This window comes from Talpa occidentalis, unplaced genomic scaffold, assembly GCF_014898055.3.
Source record: "Talpa occidentalis isolate TD23 unplaced genomic scaffold, MPIMG_talOcc4v2.1 talOcc4.4, whole genome shotgun sequence".
Classification (NCBI taxonomy): domain Eukaryota; kingdom Metazoa; phylum Chordata; class Mammalia; order Eulipotyphla; family Talpidae; genus Talpa; species Talpa occidentalis.
The window spans coordinates 102,747,753-102,767,503 of NW_023604295.1; the positions used below are offsets into that span (position 1 = coordinate 102,747,753).

Consider the following 19,751-nt stretch of genomic DNA (forward strand, 5'->3'; position numbering starts at 1 on the left):
CCCTACAAGGCCACACTGTACTCAGTTTTACCCAGACAGGCACCTTGAGCTCTCCTGTCCTTTCTGCCTCCACAGTTGCTTCTGTTCTGAGAAGGGACTGCTCGAAGGAGCTGGTGGCCCTTCCAGACTGTTCCCCTCTGCTGCCTACCTGCTCAGGGCACGATTACTACCTGTCAAGAAGCAGATCATAAGATATGTGAGCCCCCATGGCCCTCCGGTCATTAGGTGTGAGCCCCTGGTCCTCTGGTCATTCGGTATGAGTCCCCGCGTGTGTATTTCTTCTCCCTCCCTTTCTGTTTTCCTTCTCCGGTAGATACTAGGCTCATTCCTTTGCTTTCTCCCATGAATTCCATTGTTTTTCTCTGCCAGCTTCCAGCTCCCCAACAAGGTCAGGGGTCCTCAGGATTTGAGGGAGGCCAGCAGTGTGTAGACTAGGAGAATCCTTCACCCTGACCGCACAGAAAACGAAGGCGTGAGAGCTAAGGAACTGCATGGAGGCAGGATCTGCCGTCCTGAATCCAGCCCTAGCCCAGAGAGGGCAGCCTGTTCATGTCCAAGTCACGGGGCTTGTTGGCCATGTGCTGGGGCCTTGGGCCTGCAGGGTGATATGCAGCTTTCGGTAGTGGTGCTGCCCACCCCAGACTTCTGACACTCAAAATTAAAGGCTGGAGCTTCCATGGCAACATTGACGCTGATTGCAGCATGGAAAGTGATGGGGTGATTCTGTATTTGTGGGGACTGCTGTGACGACTGATGCCATCCAACCCAGCCAAGCAGGAGGGGCTAACCCACCTATCCTGGGTCTCTCCCACCTACATTAGAAGCAGGTAGAACCCCAGATGTTGGAACAAAAGCTCCTCTCTTACCTCTATCATGAAACAAAGGGGCCACTCTCAGTCCAAGTTCTGGTCTGGACAGAGGTCTCAGCCCATAACATCCACCTGAGCTTGGGAAAGGCTGGATATGAGTACAAACACGTGATGAAGTAGACATGGCAGACCTCAGCCCCTGCCCACCCACAGCCTATGTCTAGGGCACCTAGTAGCATCAGTCTTAAAGCAGAGAGGCCTATGAGGCTCTGTGGCAGGGAAAAGCCACTTCACCTCCATAGGAGAGGAAGTGGCATTCTTGGGAACCTGTGAATGCGAGATGCTGTGGTGGACGTATATGGATGTGTGAATGAGTCACACCCTTGCATGGTCTCCTCCCCTTGAGAGCAGCTGGAATCTGAGACTTGCTTCCAGCCAACAGAATATAGCCAACAGGTAATTGGCAGACATTCCTGATTGTTTCTTTAGAAGATTTTTCTTGCTGGCCTTGAGGAAGTGAAGGGGCCTGTAAGGGGCTCATGTGGCAAGGAACTGTGGTCTCTGGGAAATAAGAGCAGCCCTTGGCCAGCAGTACCCCTGCACTCCCAAGTGTGGAACTCAGTCCTCCAGCCACAAAGAACTGAATTCTGTTAACAATCATAGGAGCTTTGGAGAGGACACCCTGAATTCCAGAAAGGAGCACAGCCTTGCTGAAACCATGAGTGCAGCCTGTGAGGCCCTGACTGAGCACACAGAGAAACTGAGAGATAATACATGGATATTGTTTTAGCCACTAAGTTTGTGGTGTTTGTTATGCAGCAACAGATAACTGAAAACAGACAGGGTGAAGATTCTTGATGAGGGTATACCACTGAGGTGCCCTCAATGTGCATACCAGGAGTTGGAGCTCCCAGGGGAACTGTGACCCGCCCCAGTTGAGCTGCTGCCTGAGGTCACTGAAAACAGGCAAGAGGGAACCACTGGAATTGTACCCTGGGTCTTGCTCTGCCACTGCTCTTTCCCTGAGCCTTGAACAAACCTACCTGTGCCTCATTTTTCCTCTGCCACTTGCAAAGCTGGATAGACAGTTTTCTAGGTGCCTGCCTGACGTGACTTAGATCTGTGATCCCTCTGGAAGCCAAGCTTCTGAACTGTGGTGCAGCCTACTGTCTGCTGCTCCTTGGCATGTCCCTTGCATATTTCCACTGGGGCTTCAGGAATCAGAATCCTCCCCTCTTGGGCATGCTTCAGTAGGCCTTAAGGGCTTATGGAAACCTGAGGTGGACCGCTAGGCTCTGCACTATGTGGCCGTGGCTCTGGTACTGTGTCATCCTAGGCAAATGACCCCTCTTCTCTGACCTCACATCTCAGCTCAGTGAAGTGTGTGGACAAGATAAACTTGAGTGTCCTCAGTGGCTTGCAGCATTCATGGTGCTGCTCTTGAGAAGGGCTCTTTAGGGACCTGGAGCATGTGGTTGTCATCTCCTTTGTACCCAGGCATCCAGTTCCAGGATAGACCTGGGTGTTAACCATTTCCCTTTGCTCTCTCCCAGCATCCTGGCTCTCTGTCCATCCCAGTGCCTGACCAGCAGTTGTCTCTGTGGCCCTATATGCCCTGCTAGGCCAAAAATCCTAGAGATCTGGAGTGCCTTTTCCACCCCAGAAACAATGGTACTCATCTCTTAACCTCACCTAGAAGGCATCCCTACTCTCCAAGTGAATCCTTAACATGACCTTGAGTTCATCCTGTGGGCAGGAGGATGCTTTTTGTCTTGACTGGATGGGAAGGTTTGTACATCCACTCCTCCCTCACCAGCTGGCTCTCAAGGTGCAAAGGCAGGGACTACACCCACCTTCTCCTTGGCAAAGAGCAATGTGAACAGCAATGATCAGGCTGTGTGCAAGGGCAGGAAGAGTTGTGGGACCAACAGAAGGAGGAAAACAACTTCCTATGCTTATGGAGACCTCTGAGTCTGCCCCCATCCTGTCTAGCCCAGAGTTCCTCTGAGAGGGAGTGGCACCTGGAAAGTTGCCCTTCTATGACAGACTGTGGCCTAGAGGCACCTTCCACCTGTCTGTGCAGGCCTGGTCTCATGGCCAGGCCACAGCTGTGCCCCATGGATGGGGGGGTCTGTGGATCCATTGTCACAGGGCCCCCTGACTGAATCCCAGATGAGATCATTGGAAGCACAAACTATGCCCTTCAACTCTGTCTACCCATTCTCACTGCCTCCCCCCTTCCCTCTCTATCTTAGTGAGGCTTTTACCACCAGTGCCACAAGCAATTTGCCTTGGGAAGAAAAGGATAATCTTGAACATGTTTATACTATGCCAAATTCCACGCTGTGGATGGGCCAAGAGTTCCTATCAGTTAAATAAACTCCAAATTGCATTAACACCAGCCTTGTCAAAACATCAGCTGGTGGTGGGAATTTAGCATGTGCCTCCTCCTTTCACACATACATGCCCTCACTATGAATTAATTCTCCATAGCACCATGCATGGCAGACATGTGGTAATAATTGGTGATTGGCATGTGTAGTTTGTCTGAGCCCCAGAACAATCAGGGAAGCTCTGTCCCTGAGGATCCAGACACTGTGTAGACTGAGTATGAGTGTGAGTAGCTCTGCCGTCACACAAACTGTGGTCAGATCTCAGATGGTTTCCAAGAAGCCCTGAAGACATCATCCTTGTAAGGTTCTTAGTTCTACAGCTAAAACACCAGAGGAATTGCAGAATTCCCCCACACGCCAGGGACTTTGGTATCTGCTGATTGGAGCATGTGTGTGTGTGTGCGCACACACATTCACACACATCTCAGTGCGTGTGCACACAAGGTGATTATTCATGATGTCTGCCAATTAAGCTGCTCTTAGGCTTGTTCCAGTTCCCAGCCTGTGATTAGAAGGACTCACAGTGGTTTCCCAGTGCCCAGCTAGGTCCTAGTTCTCTGCAAAGGCCAGGTTGATACCAAGAGTAATTATATTTTAGTTCCTTAGGAAAATGTCATATTGATTGGTTGTGTTTAATTAATCAGAACAAGCCATTTCCCAAATGTGCCCAGAATTTGAAGGTAAATGAAGCCATGTACGTGTGTGCATAATTTTAAAAAATCTTATTTCTTTTTTCCTTTTACCTTTTGAATCTTGTATAATTTTAGGCAAAAAGGAAGTTGTAAGAACACTTCAAAGACCTCATATGCATTTCATTTGGAATGTTAACTTTTTACTGTTCTCGGAATCCGCAGCACTTCTGTGAAGTCTGTCCCCTATTGTACCTATGAGGAAACTGAACTTCAGAGATGATAGTAACTAGCCCAGGATCACACAGTAACTAAGATCCATGTGTGTGATGTGAGTGTGAGTGTGCTGTTCTTCTGCCCAAAGTACTGTCATTCTTGTATTGAAGGTTTACTAGCAAAGAATTTCCTCAACATTTGATTATCTTTATTTCACCTTCATTTTAAAAAGATTTTTGCTGGGTATAGAATTGAGTTGACAAAATTTTTCTTTTAGTACTTCAAAGATGTCACTTCATTTTCTTCTGGTTTGCATAGTTTTTTTTTTTTTTTTTTTTAAGATTTATTTATTTATACAAGCACTGGGTACAGTCAGAAGTACGGGAGGGTGAGAGAATTCACCAGAGCCAGAGCGGGGAACAGAACAGGTAGACCGACAAAATACACTGCTGAGGGGAGCAGCGGGTGGCAGGAGAGGTCTACACGCCATGTGGGACCCTCACCGGAGGGCAGGGATCAAACCGGCCCTGCAGAGGCTGCGGGCAGCTTCGTGAAGGTCTAGTGGGGATGAATTCTGCTGCCTTTTATATGCTTGAGATATCTTTATTTCATTTTTGTTTTTGAAAGATGTTATATAGTATATATATATATGAAAGTTGTAGAATTCTAGGTTAAAAGTTTTTTCCTTTCAGTATTTTACGTATATTTCTCCATTGTCTACTTGGATTGTTTTTGAGGAGAAATTGTTCTCTTTACAGTTTTCATTTTGGCACTGATTCTGTTCCATTTGATTATGATATGTTTCTTTTATGTTTCCTTTCCTTAGGGTTTGTTACATGTTTTGGATTTGTGGATTTGTAGTTTTTTCCTCAAATTTGGTATATTTTCAGTAGTTTTTTCTTCAGATATTTTTTCTGTCATTAATCCCCTCAAACCTACATCCTTTTGAGGGTGTTTGGCCGCTTGATGTTATCTCATAGCTCAGTGGTGTTCTGATCATTTATTTTTATTCTTTTTTCCACTGTGTGTGGTTTTTTTTTTTTTTAGATCTCACTATGTCTTCAAGTTCATTGATCATTTCTTCTGGGACTAATCCCATCCAATGTACTTTTTACTTCACACATTATAATTTTTACCTCTGTAAATTTGATTTGTATCTTTTAAAAAATGTCTTCTACATCTCTGTTTAACTTTCTGAACATATGAAATGCATACATAATAACTTTTTCTTATTTTTGTTGCTAAATCTAAAATCTGTGTCAGTTTTAATTTGATTAATTAGGTTTTTTCCTTATCATTAGGGATCTGTTTCATTGCTTCTTTGCACACTTAGTAATTTTTTTATTGGATGCTAGACATTGTGAATTTTGTCATGTTATATATTGTGTAGATTGTGTGTAGGCACACTTTAGAGATATTGCAGATTTGATTCCAGATCACCACATAAAGCGAATATCACAATAAATCAAGTCACACAATATTTTTGTATTCCAGAACATATGTTATGTTTATACTATATTATAGTCTCTAAAGTGTGCTTAATTACAGCTTAAAAACCAATGTACAGACCTTAGCTATAAAATACTTTATTGCTTAAAAATACTAACCATCATCTGAGCTTTTAGCAGAAAATCATAATCTTTTTGCTAGTGAAAGTTCTTATAAAAAATGCAGTATCTGTGAAGTACAGTACATCTAGGTATGCCTGTGTTCCTATCAGTGTTATTCAGATTTGCTAGTTGGAACCAGAGTGGTGCTGAGTATGAGGCTAATTATTACCCTCTATTGAGGCATAAACCTCTGGGTCCTCTCCCACTATCCCCTGAAGATTGAGGCTCTCCACTCCTCTGGGGCAACAGTCACTGTCTAAGCCATACACTGTTTCCTTGGATCCATTTTGGTGCTCTTTCCTCAGTGTTAAGTAGAGGTACTGTAGGAGATTGATTGTATTTGCTGATCAGTCCTCAAGTGCAGACTTGAGGGAACCCCTAGGCAGACCTCTGGAGTTCTCTCTCTCTGCAGCTTCCTCCTCAGTGTCTTATAAACTCTAGCTCCCTTGTTTTCTCTGGACTCTTCTGCTCTGTCTCCTCAACTCAGGAGGCCTCCAGGTTCCATCTAGCTCCCCCCTCCCTTTGCTGATCCCTGAAATTTTCTCAAGGCAGCAATGTGGGGCAGGTATGTGACTTACCTCATTTGTTTCATGTCTCTCAGGGTTTACTGTACTTCATGCCCAGTGTCTTGAAAATCGTGTATTTTATTTGACTTTTGGTTGTTTCAGGTGAGAAGATGAATCTTGTCCCTTTTATTCCAGCTTCCCCAGTAGCTGAATCTTGGGTCCTTGTTTTTTCATTCAGTCATCTGTTTGTAAGGGACTCCAGTCTGGGCCCATGACTGTGAACACTCACTTGGGCAGGGGGTGCTGGTCTAGTGAGCATGCTTGGTTTTCATCAGTGATGTTCATCCACTTGATTATATAAACATGTAAATTTGCTCTTTCAGTAACCATATGGTTTCTTCTGGAACAATTCTTACAAAAAATTCTTACGGAAGAGCTCTGGTTTGGTTTTAGCTCATGAATACTGTGAATCTTTTTTGGTCATTTGTTTCCTGGTATAGTATTGTTTTTTTCCCCCTTTACTTTGACTGCCAGAGAGCTCAGGCAATTTTTCAGTCTGACTTCAGGGAAGATGCTACATGATGTATTTCTGTGAACAAACTTTTTGCTCCAGCCTTCTCTTTTTAGCTTACTTGTCCTTTGCCTTATATTACTCTCAGAATTCTTAGCTACAAACAAAAGAAACCTACTCTTGCTCTCCAGCTGATTTATGTAGACAGTGATGTATTAGAGCAATGATTAGGGAGTTCAGAGTCTCAGATAGGCTCAAAGGACCAGGCCCGGGGAGCAGCAGCCTAAGTCACATCAGGCCTGGTCCAGGTGGAGACAGGTTCCTGTGTTAGGAACTGGCAAGAGCTGATGCTGAAATCTACATTGTGACTGCCTCCACTTGCAGAATCTAGAGGCACCCTGTTCCTCCCGAGATGCCAGTCATCCATGATGGAGTCTTATTGGGCATCTGGTGGGAGAAACTTAGGTCATGTGCCTATAACATAGCTGCAAGAGAGGCTTCTGCATCGGGGTGGATGGCTTTGTAACTCCCCAAACATAGGATTACTCAAAGGGATTAGGAGGCAATTTAATATTGCAGAGATAGGTAGCTATTATTTTAAGCAGTTCCATTTTCAAATTGTATTTTCATAAGTCACCAATAATCCTTTTTGGGGGAAGAAGCAGGGCATTTACCCATGCAATCAAATTAGTGCAAGTATGCCTTGTACACTGCAGTCACATGCCAGATAGCACAGCCTCCGTCTCTGTGCCAGCTCACCCTCCCTAGACTATTGCCCCTCACCCTCCCATCAGAGCAGTTAGCCACATCATAGCCCTTCCTTGGGCTCTCAGTGCCCCAGGCTGAATGGTTTCGGGAGGGAATGTTTGAAGGTTAGCAAGGCCAAGGGTCAGAGGAACTCAGCATACAGCAGGAAAGGAACCCCTCTCTTGGTACTTCATCCAGCCATACTTCGGCCTAAGTCAGTGTTGTCATTAGCCTAGAAAACATCAACGGGGAAGTAGACCTTAAAGACCAGGTGGCCTGACCTCATTGGAATAATGACCTCAGCCTAGTGAGTGGCTGGACTGAGATGCATATTGGCAGGTAAGTTTCTTCATTCGTTGGTTTTGTAATTCCCCTTCATTCTTTGTTCTTTTATCAAGGTCTGATTACTTCTCCTGTGTTAGGCTCTTGCTAGGACTGCTCCTGGCCAGTGAGCAGCTCACCGTCTAGTTAGTGGAAACTGCTGTCTGGTGCTGGGCACCTTCTCCAGACTCTGGCCCCCAAACCAGCCATCTATAGCATTTCTGTAGGAAACATTTAAGTCCCGACGTGCAGCCCCTCTGTGGGACCTGGAGAAGACAACCTACAGTGCAGCCTCCTTCAGGTCAGCATGCCATGTGTTTTTTTACAGGCCTTTTTCCTAAGTCTTTAACAATCTGATGTCCTCTTTCTTTGGTATGTTTCTCTTGGGGGGAGAAACTTATTTTTTTCAATTAATTGATTGCCCGGAGTTTTGCGCCTGCCCCTCCCTTCAACCCCATCTGGTGTTCTCCAGGCTTCAGATGAGAGAGGTTAGAAATTGGGGCTCTAGATCACTTCTCGGTCTTGAACTCGGGATGCCTCTGGCTCAAGGATTCCTCACAGATCCCTGGACTTGGAAGTTGGGTGGTCTTGGGTTAAACTCTTGGCTCCACTGCTTCTAGGCATCAGAGCAGGGGGCACATCTAGTGGAAGTGTACCCATAGTTGTTCGTGCTCACAGCAGACTTGGCTGTCATAGGCAGGGACATTGGTATTGCCCAGGGCCCTGAGGATCAACTCTGGGCTGGGGAAAAAGAAATCCCCAGTCAGATGTGGACTCTATGTTAGAAGCTCCTGGTGTAGGTTAACGAAGGATGATTTGTAGTGTCCTGAAAGCTCATCGGTTTCAGGGCAAGAGAAGAGATGAGGACAGGTCCAGAGTGCAGGCTAGACTGGGGGCTTTGGAAATTGAAGAGAAGTTGGAGAGAAAAAGAAGGAAACAGAGGTGAGGGTAACTTGCACCAGGTAGGAGAGGTGGTCCAGCCCTCCCCCAAGGCAACCAGAGAGTCGCCTGGGCACTCATCCCTGCTGTCTCCCTGTTAACCTTAACCTGCAACTCTTCTCTTTCTGCTGAAAGTAGAACCTCCAGGGAAGGAAGCCGGTGTGCCAGGGCATTCGTACAGGAGAGGGGAAACTGAGGCTGAACCTCTCAGGCCACAGTTCTGGTCACTTTGTAGAGCCCCAGTAGGCCACAGCTGAAAGTGTTTAGGAGGAAAGAATGGCATGGAGCACCAGTCAGCCTGGGAGTACCCGGGGGCTCTTGGATGCTAGGGTTACTTCTCCACTTGGAACCTTAGATTTCCTGGATTGCAAGGACCTTTACTCTACTTTGCTTTAAGCATGAACTGTTATGAGGTTGCAGTTCTTTAGAACTCATGCATCCTGTTACTTCTTACACTAGTGGAGAAGCTGAAATGCCATAGTGGATGCAAAGGTTTCAAGGTCCACAGCCAGGCAGGGGCAGATAAGAGGCCAGAAGTTCCTCCTGTCCCTACTGGCTTCTCCTTTTCCAGCAGGCAGGGCATGGGTGGCAGGGAATGGATCACACCCTGTTGCCCCTGACTTTAAGCAGGCTTCCCTCCAGACACCAGGTTTGGGTAGGGATGTGGCAGGTGAAGAACAGTGGGGAAGCAAGCGGATCAAGAATGGACCAGCCTCCCACAGGAGCCGCAGAAGGCCAGGCCAGACCCAGCCCCCTCATCTGTCCTGCCATCCCCTCCCTTGATCTTCCTTTCCTCCTCTCTCCACAGTTCCATCTCTGGGTCCCTCGATGAGGCCCAGGTGGCTGAGCATCCTCTGGCAGAGGGAGTTAACACACTTAATTAAAGTGTCCAATGAAGAGCTCTGCATATTTCTTAATTACTGTCTGAGTCTTTTGGGGGATGGTTTGAAATGGGATTTTCACGTGTTTCCTCATTTAGCCTACGGTGAGCCAGCCGGCCCCTCAGGGCTCAGGTAGGAGCTGTCAAAGACTTGGTCTAGAGTTGCCTTACTGAGGCAGGGTGTGGTGCGGAGGGGGGACCTGGCCCCCGTGCTCATCCCCTAGTCTTGTCTACCTTGCAGGAACGATGGACTGGATTTCTGTTTTGTGAAAACAGAACAAAAGGAAATGAGGATCGGACAGATGGAACTGGTGTCTCTGCCTATTCCTGCGGCCCTGCCAGTAACGGGGGACTTTGTAGGCAATGGTGGAGTCTTCTCCCTGCATGCCTAAGGAGCGGGAAAGCTGGGCCAGGATGACCTGACTTCTGTTCCTGCTGAAGGAGCAGAGCTGAACCCCTTGGCAGGCAGGCAGCCATGGAAGCTGGTGGAGTGAGTGGTCCCATGGGCGAGGTCTGGGTAGGGGCTAGTAGCTGATGGTGAAGGGCCCTTCTCAGCATGCATGTGAGTAGCATTTCCCATCTGTTTTGGGAACTGAGGCAGCCAGCCCAGCCTGAGAATGGGTGTGGACCTGAGCCTTGGGGGAGCAGATTTGTCTTTTCAGCTCCAACCTTCTGACAGCTGCAGACATTGTTTGAGCCTGTTTGATGGGAGGGTGTGAACCAAAGATGCAGATACTTTTTCTCCGGCATGGGCACTGCTTTCCTAATAACATAGGCATCAAGGAAGTAGGCACCCCACCAGGGTGGCCTAGAAATGGCAGTGAGTGTGCCCAGTGACTCTTCCCACTCTGGACCCAGGTCTGTAACCCCAAGGAGGCCCAGATGGGACCTCACTGTCTGTTCAGGAGCATGCTGGAGCTGGTGTGGGTGGTACTTGGGAGTATGTGGTGAGAGCTGATTAGAGCCCAAGGTTCCAACTAGGTGTGGTGAGGGGGCTAACCCATCATGGTACATGCTCTGCCAGCCCTGGGTGGTTTTGTCTTTCCATGGCAGCCATGGGGAAATGTGGGTAATTGAGGAATGTATGCACTGGATACCGCAGCTCACATTCCCCAGGCTCATCCCAGTTCCTCCCTTGGAAAATCCATTCTACCTGCCCCCACCCCTAACCAGCCAATGAAGACCCAGCCCAAATGCCACCTTCTTCAGGGGTGGCTGCACCTGCACCAGCAGAGTGACCTTGCCTTTTTTTGGGGGGGGGGTTGTCGCTCAGTGGCTTCACTCTCAGCTAGCCTCATATCTCAGGTATTTGCCCCTACATCTGATGCTGCCACTGATTGAGGCTGCTGAAGGGCAGAAGTACACCTGTGAATTCCATGGCCAGCACTGACCTGGACAGAGCCCCCAGTGGGTGTTTGTTGAGTGGGAGTCTACACAGAGACTCATATCCTCTCTGACTATCTAGAAGCCACTGAATGTACAAAAATCAATTTAGTTGAGGCATACCACTAAGATGGGGGCTAGGGCCCCTGAGAAGCTGGTGGGTGACTCCCAGGGGTAAAGTCTGGGTGGGTGCTGGTAGCTGGTTATGAAGGGCTGGTAGCCAGTCCACCCTACAATGGTAGAACCTCCTAGGTATGTGGGACTGAGTTTCCCTGGACAGTCCACAAGGATATAAGACCACTGGGCCCATGGCTCACATTTGCATAAGAAAATAACTATTTCATGGTAAAGCCAATAATGGGAAATAAGCTTAGATTGTCAGCTCATGAAATTGAATGGTTATTGTTAATCATTATATAGTGATGTCTTTCCTGAATATAGTGCTGGTGTTTGTGCTTTGCTCTGATAATTTTAAAGAAAGCTTTCATGGGTGACTTGATTTCATGGTGATTACTTGGTATTGCTCTTTGTCCTATTTTCTGGGGCTCAAGGAATGGCTTCATCATCTGCTTGTCATAAAGCCAGGTGACAGGGAAGTACGCTAGGCTTTCCTCATATTTAACTGGCCACTCGACCTTATCATGCCCACCTCTAGCCCCACCTTTGTTTTTGTTGTGATCTGCCATCTCTTGCTGGACTCCTGCACCCCATCTAGCCCCTGTAGCCCATTCTCCCATAGCAGCGTATATTGTTTCCTATAGCACAGTTCTGTTGCACTGATTACCTAGTGCTGTATAACAGACCCAACCCAGAGCTTAGTGGCTCAAGAAGAGAATATTTACTGTGCCTCTGGTATCTGTAGTTTGGGCAGTTTGGGCAGGGAAAGCATTTGTGTGTTCACCTTGCATCTGTTGGGGTGGCTAGAAGGCTGGGGGCTGGAGTTATCTGAAGACTTGCTCACCTATTGGTGTGCTGCAGGCCACTGGCTGTTGGCTGGAAGCCTTAGTTTCTTGCCACGAGGTGTCTCTATGTAGACTCCCACTTGCTCCTTGCCTTGGGCTTTCACCCGGCAAAGTGACTGGGTTGAAGGATTAGCTTCCAGAGTGTGAGGGAATGAGTTTGTGTGACACCCCAGTGTCATTTCTACCAGTCATGGGCCAGGATATCACTCAGCCCTGGATGCTGTCAGTGGTATGTTTTAAGAAGAGCATGTGGGTGGGGGATACTTTATATACCACAGTAGGAATTCTGAACAGCCATGCTTATTTCCACACCTTTCTGCTTAGGACTCTTCTGAAAGTCCATTTACCCTTGAAGACCAGGTTCCTGGTTACAGCCACATGCTCTGGCCCCTGTCTCCATGGGCCTTGCCTCTTTGTCCACTCTCCCTCCCTCCACAAGTGACCCCAAAGATGAATTTTAGCTTAAATCTCCCCCACCCGTGACCACATGGAGCTTCCTTAAACAGTGTTTGTCCCTTCCCTCTCTCCTCACACACTTTGTCTGGCTCCATTTTCCCCAAGTCCTCTAGGTGTGTCCTGGATGCCTCCTGGACACGCTGCTGTCCCTTCTCAGGAGCTTTTTGTCTCTGCCTCTGTGCATTTGCTTGCACTGTCCCTGCCTGGACTCCCTTATTCCCTGTGCTCTCCCCTCCCACAGCGGGGCGGCTGCCTTGCTTCCTCCAGCCAGCCTGACTGCCCTGCCCTGGCCTCTGCCTGCTATGACCTCCAGCTTTGCTGCCGGCTGGACCTTTCCATGAACCAACCCGACATCATGCATGAGAGAAGACTCTGGCATCCCATGTGGGCTTCTCCACCGTTTACCGGCCCCGTGACCTTAGGGATCATTACTAATTCATTGGGTTGTGATGAGGGAACCTAAGTGAAGCACCTCACTTCTTGTCTGGCACTGAGTAGAAGCCCAGTAAGAGTTAGACAGACTTTCCTTTTTTTCTTTCTTAAAGGTTCCCAGTAAATACTCAGTAATGAATTTTTTCACCCTCTTTTGCTTGAAAGGGGAAAAATGCATCTCCCTGCTTAATCATGTGGGACTAAACTACCAGAAGATTACAAGAATATTGTTGAGCCATGAAGAGAGAGAATAAAAAGCTCACTAGTGATCTGCCTGCTTATTTTTAATAAAATCCTGCTAGCAGAGCTGAAACCTTACATTCAGAAAAAGCTCTGCTTTGCACAGTGGTGTTCAGGAGCTGCTGTTTGGAGGGATGCAGTGCAGTGTGACCTTGAGAACAGGGCTGTGTGTGCAGGACAGCTCTCTGGGGCTCCAGGGGCTGGTTAGGGGGCAGGAGAGGTCGCAGGGGAGGGCCTTCGCCCCTCCCACTCATCCAGCCCTGGCCAAGATGTTCAAGTGCTGGGTGCTGCTGCCCCCTCGGGCCTACCCTCTGCTGCAGCCAAATGGTAGTGCCCAGTCAGGTGATGACTCCAGCTGTCCTGCCGCCCTTCATGGCGAGACTGAGAGTGGCCTGGTGGATGGGCTCTACAAGCTCTCCATTTCAGCACCTTTACCCAGGGCGGTTGTTGGGGGTAAGACATGGGGTGAGAGGGGGCTGCTGCTCTGTAGCGGGGAGAGGAGCTTGGCAGAGGGCAGCCCTTGTATGGGGAGCTCCTTTATGGGGAGGCTGGCCAGCAGAAAAGGGCTCCTTTACTAAGCTCTGCCCAGGGCTCTAGGAAGCCTCCCAGAGGCCAGTGTAGAGGATGCTGTTTCTGTAGTTCGTGTCGGCCAGTGTTGCCCAGGCTTTGGAGATGGGTGAGCCCCACCCTGGAGCTCAGGGCCCTATGGTTAGACTTGCTCAATTTGGAGATGTGGAACAGGACACGCCCAGGGAATGGGGGTGGGGGCTCTCAGGGACTACTTCCCAGGAGAGAGGACACCTGCATTTCCCTGGAGTGAGCAGGGCTCTTCTGGAGGTCGTCAGGGCTACACCTGGACTTGCCATGCACTTTGGAGAGGAGGATGATGGCTGATTTGACGGTGTAGATGGGGAGGGTCTTGGTGGGCCTTGGGTCCAAAGTTATAGGAGACTTAGAGAATTGGAGGTGTCTAAACAGGAAGGCCAATCTGGTAGCTGTGGAGAGAGTAAGGGGTGATTTGGGGGACATCCTGAGGCAGGAAAAAGGAAGCTTCTGCTCTGAGAAAAATGGGCCCAGTGGAATAGTAACATCAGTAGTGATTCTGCGATCAGGTCCAGAGCTCAGCTGGGGTTCTTCAGACTTGCTCACTTCCCTTTCTGTGCTCTCTTGGTCCCTTGGTCTCTTGGTCCCAAACTAAGATACTTTGGTTCTTAGTTTCTGACCTTCCAGATTGGGCCAAGCACTTAGGGAGTGGGGAGCGGCCCCATTCCAGCCAGTCCCAAAGAAAAGGTGCTTTGACTTGGCAGAATCCGTTCCTGGGAGCAACATGCCATCCACAGTGGAGGCAGTAATGCCCTGGCAGAACCTTGGAACCCAGTGTGACCCACGGATACTAAAGAGAGTCAGGGAGAGGAGCTCAGTTCCTGTCCAGGCCCCTCCATCCTGGTCCTACAGCTGCCATGGACAAGCAGCTGTCAGCTCATCTCCCCTTGTATAAAATGGGGGTGGCTTGAGTACCCACTTCAGAGCTGAGGACCAAACTGGGTGGTGGTAAGGACTGAGTTCTGAGTTCCTGTGATCTTCAGGCAGGTAGGTGGCCTGTCTCTTCCGCTGACCTGGAATCTTCTCTGTAAATGCAGGGTTTGGTGCTACCTGTTAACGGTTTTTGTGGGAATACTGAAAAATAGTGCCACTGGAAGGGACTGGCATCCAAAAGCCCCATCCTGCACAGTTCCAACAAGCAAGTTGTTTTATTGGAATTTTCTTCTAACTAGAGGTCACCCTCTGAGCCAGTACTAATCCACTGCCAGTGGCTGGTTTTTCAAGAAGGGGGACTAGGTAGTAGAAGTTCTCAGCCACCCTGTGAGCCTCCTGTTCCTTTAGTGGCTTTTTGTAATTTTACTGTTCCTCCTTCCTGCCTAATCAGTTACTCTAAGGAAGAACCCATTGGGAAAAGAACCCATGTCTTCTTCTTTACTCCCAACCCTACCCCTCCACCAAGTGTAACATGTGGAGTGTTACTACCCTATGCCCTGTAAGGGGAAGAGGCCGTAACTTTCCATCCTCCCTTAGAGACGGAGGTTGCTGCACTCTCTCCAATTTCTTCTGCTTCTTGCAAGTTCAGAGTGCTTCCCTGAACAGTCACTCTGGAAAAGCCCCCCTTAGTGAGGTTGCAATCAGATCTCATCTTCGTGACTTCTGGCCTCAGAGATGATGGTGTGGGAAGCACTTTACAAATTTAATTTCTATCAGAAGATCTGCGGGCAGTGTCCAGGTAAAAATGGAAAAGATCTTGGGTGCATCACTGCTCACTCCAGAGATGTTGTTCTAGAAGTATAGCTGCTCTCACATCAGCTGTCATGCTGCAGGTCAGTCCTGGCACTACCCACCCAGAGTAGGTGTCCAGCTTCCCATGTTTAAGGGTCTAGTCCCTAACAAGACTGCTCCCGACTTAAGACACTAACCCCAATGGGGCTGACACCCACACTTCTGACCAACTGACTACAAATGCAGGGGGTTCCCACAGCCCTCTTCAAGTCCCATAATTCACCATAACAAATACAGGACTCAAGAAAGCTCTCTACTGCCCTTTACCGTTTTCTTATAAAGGATGCGGGTCGGGACCAGCTAAATGAAGAGATGTGGGGGCAAGGTCTGAGAGGGTGTTGTACAGAGCTTTCATGCCTTCTTCCTTTAGAATCAGGGTACTTCAGCCTGCTGGCACATCGGTGTGTTCACCAAGTAAGATGTTCCACTGAGCTTCTGAACTGATTGGGGTTCCAACCCTGAGTCACCTTGATTGGACATCAGCCATGTGACTAAACTCAGTCTCAGCCTCTCTCTCCTTCCTGGAGCTTGACCCAGCACAAAGCTTCAATCTACAATCACATGGTTGGTCTTTCTTAACTGCCTAGTCCCCAACCCCCCCCCACCCCCGCCCCCGCCCCGGGGGTCCACCATGGGCTACAAAAACTCGGGTGTTTTAAATAATAAAAACACTCCATTATTTTCCCACGAACCAAAGAGTCAAATTCTTTATTAAACCACAGTGGAGGTGGTGGTGGTTTTCTTTTTTTCCATGTCTTTCTGGAAACTGCCTCAGCTATCTCAGCTACCTGCTGCCTCCTTCCCCTTGTAAGAATTTCTGTATGCCTGGTACATTTATTATTTATTTCTTACTACTGCTCTTTGAAGTCTTTGCTATTATCATACACATTTTAAAAATGAGAACTGAGGCCCAGAGGAGAATGACTGCCTTGAGGTGTCACAGCTAAGCTGTAGCCCAGCTAGGATTTGCATCCAGCTAACCACTTGTGGGTCTAAGATTGGGTCATGTGAATTTGCAGCATCTGAATTTGAACATCAGATGTCCCTTCTGGCTAGAAGTCAGTTGTCTTCCCCTTAACGATGTTGACTTAGAAGATGGTGGCTCTTGCCTGCTAACTCCAATGCTCTTGAGGCTTCAGTACTGGAAAGGACCTTTCCTAGAGGAGTCCCCTTGCATTGCCTTGTTCTCCCTGGTCCATGACCAGCCAACCTGCGAGGCTGAGGCCGTGGACATTCCATTTGAGCATCAGGGAGTGGCAAAGTGGAGCACTGCGGATACCGACTCTTGATTTCTCTGCCAGGCTTATCCAGGTAGCCTAAAGCAGAAAGGACTCTGGACCAAGCTCAGCTGGCCAAGCCCCTTCTGAGGCTTCAGGAGCCATGTCACAGGCTCGGTGGGACAGGGGAGAGAAGCACTCCGTGCTGGGCCTAACCTGACAAATGCCCCTTCATCCACTCCTCCCCTCCCAGATGGTTAGAAATGCCGCAGTAGGTATTTCTGCCACTGCCAGGCCCCAGGAGACCTATCTGTGCAGCATTAGGTCAAAAGTCAAACCCTGTAGTTTGGGAAATTAGCAGCATTTGTGGGATTCCCAAGAGACTTCCTGGTTTCTCTTAGAAGGCATTTGCAAATGTGGGAGAGGATCCAAGGTTGTCACAATGACTGGGAGTCCTGTTGACATTCACCTGGCAGGGTCCAGGGATGCTAAACATCCTGAGAAGAGCAGGACAGTCAGGTACAAGCTCACAGCCTAACCCTGCTCATGAGAGACTCCTGGAGAATAACCCTTTCGTTCCTGGGTTACTGCGCACTGCTTCCCGGAATAGCCCCTTCCTCGCCAGTCCTCCGGCTGAATGCCGCTATCCCAGCCTGTGACCAGTGGCAAAGTGTTATTTCCAAGTGAGCACAAACATGGGAAAGGAGCATCTTGTTCCCATTTGCTCTGATTCTTCATATATGGCTCCAGCCTCAGTTGGGTTCTTGTGGTTCAAGGAAGACCTGGGATTGGCTGGGGGAGGACCCCTCCTCTGGCAAGAACCCCCTGCAGCCTGCCTGGAATAGACGCCATCACCTTGCCTTGGCATCCCTCTTTGGGGGCCTGCCTCCCCCTTCTGTTTCAGTAACTCATCCTTTCCTGTGGGTGTTTTGTTTGGTTATCTGATTTCTGCACATGAATTACGTTTAGAGGAGCCTAGCTCAAATTCCACGGCTGAACCCCTCTCTTCTTGTTTTGCAGTCGTTTGGTTATCTGATTTCTGCACATGAATTATGTTTAGAGGAGCCTAGCTCAAATTCCACGGCTGAACCCCTCTCTTCTTGTTTTGCAGTCGGGAAGACGTCTCTGATCACACGGTTCATGTACGACAGCTTCGACAACACATACCAGGTGAGATCCTGGGCATCCCCAGGTCTGCAGCCTTGACCGCTCCCTGGGGACCACAGTGGCCTTTCTCCAAGCTCGCTAAGGCTGGCGTGAAAATAGACTGGACCTTGGCCCTAGGGTGGCCATTTTTGTGGTACCAGCCCATGAAATCCCTGAGCTTTCTGAAATCCAAACCTTGGTAAAGGAAACTGGTGAAGATATTCACAGTGTGAAGAGAGAATCATTTTTCAGTCTGTATTCTCTTGCTTCCTTTGGGCAAGTTGTAACAAGTACAGTGTTTGGTCACTTGGGAGCTGTCCTCATAAGTGTGGTTATGTTTGTTGGACACCATGTAGTTGTGTTTCCTAGAACAGCCAGTATGCATGGCTCCACATGGGCAGGAGGGTGGGTTGAATGATTTCTGTGGCTTCTGGCACTTGAGGGTGATCTGGGGTCAACCAGTGGCCTAGATGGGGCTTCAGGTGCCCTGATAGATGAGCTTTTGGGGATCAGTAATTTTTAACTTCCCTGACCTACTCTGAGTAGGACAGTTTGTGCTGAAGAGGTGAATTTTTCCTACAATTACAGCTTTACCCAAAAAGTACCAAACTTTATCTTTTCAGCTTTTTTAAGAAAAAAGATATTTTCTTCATTAAATCAGAGACAAATTATAATCATTTTTCTAAGCCAGCAGATCTATAAGATACTAGTTGCAAGAGATGTTGTAGGTATTATTTGAGGAACAAAAGATGGAGAAGGTTCAATATGTATATAAATTTGGGGAACACTGGTCAAGGAAACTGAGTTGGCATGTCCACTGTGGGACTTCTCAGGGCCTTTACTACATCAGTGTCTGGTTTTGATTTGCCGAAAGAGGCATAGAGTATGCAGGAGCCCCTGAATGTATTTGGTCATGGAATCCTTTTGTCACTGAGTCCTCGGAGGACAAATATTTATAGAACACACCGGGGACTACAGTGCGAAGAGCTGCTTGCCTTTCTGGACTCCGAGATTTCAGAGCGCAGCTCACTTTGGGTGACAGTGCCAGGTCTACATGTAGTCTGTCTGTCGTCTCCCTCCGGACCAGTTATCGTCCTTGCCTCAAATATATCCCTGTCTCTTTCAGCCTCTTTCTGATTCCCTGTTTTACCTCTGCCGCGATGCCAGATAACCGGTGGGCCTGGTCAGATAGATGGTAGGGTGAGAACATGAGGCTCTGGGAAGGGGCCACAGTGAGGTGCACAGCTTAGATGTGGCTTCGCGGTTATCTTGACCACGCCTGTCTGTGCTGCGCTCTCTAAGCCAGCACTCTGTCAGTGCCTTGGTGGGCTGGCCAGAGACCTCTCCTGACATGGGGACTTTGACTGCTTCGGGTCTGTATTGACACGACAGCACTAACAGACTTCTGAAGTCTGACTTGGCATTCATTTGTGTGTGTGTGCATGACCTCACATGTTTGAAATTTTGATTTTAAAATTTTGAAATTTTGATTATTAGATGTTTTGAATATTAAGTTATTTATAATACCTCTTTTTGGTATCCTGTTGAATGGTGTGATTCTCAGGTGGTTGGTATTTTTAGTGTGCTAGGTGGCAGAGACAGCCTCAGGACCTCTGCAGTGTTCCTCACTGGTGTAGACCAAAGCCTCAGCTACTACCTATTGTATTCAAGTCCCTCAAAATATCAGCCAACCCCCATTTCCAGTCTCATTTCCCACTGCCCACTGGCAGTCTGCATGCCGCTGTCCAAGGGGGCTCCCTTCTTGCTGCTCCCACAGTGACACTATCAAGGAGTCTCTGCACCTTGGCTCATGGTGTCACCTCTGTTGGGATGCCCTTTCCTCTCCTCTGTGAAAAATTACTCTGACTCATCACAGCTCAGAGCACAGGTTTGCAGTGTGGGTGAGACTTTCCCTGTGCTCCGCCCCCTTCCGTGACACTCTCCCCTAGCATGTTGTCCTCGGGGCTCGTTTAGCCTCCGACTTATAGGCGCTCCTTTGTGGGGTTCCTGTGGCTCCACTGCTGCA

General features: G+C 48.4%; 1 protein-coding gene across 3 annotated transcripts in view; it reads left to right on the top strand.

Moving 5' to 3' along the window:
* Positions 1 to 19,751, top strand: part of RAB6B (RAB6B, member RAS oncogene family) — a 61,131-nt gene that overhangs the window by 8,719 nt on the left and 32,661 nt on the right. For all 3 annotated transcript variants that reach the window (XR_008553960.1, XM_037525970.2, XM_054700816.1), the window contains exon 2: positions 17,691 to 17,749. Coding sequence is in view for 2 of the 3 variants with exons in the window: in XM_037525970.2 (XP_037381867.1) it covers positions 17,691 to 17,749 (59 nt within the window). In the remaining variant the exon portion in view is untranslated. The remainder of the gene's footprint in view (positions 1 to 17,690; positions 17,750 to 19,751) is intronic.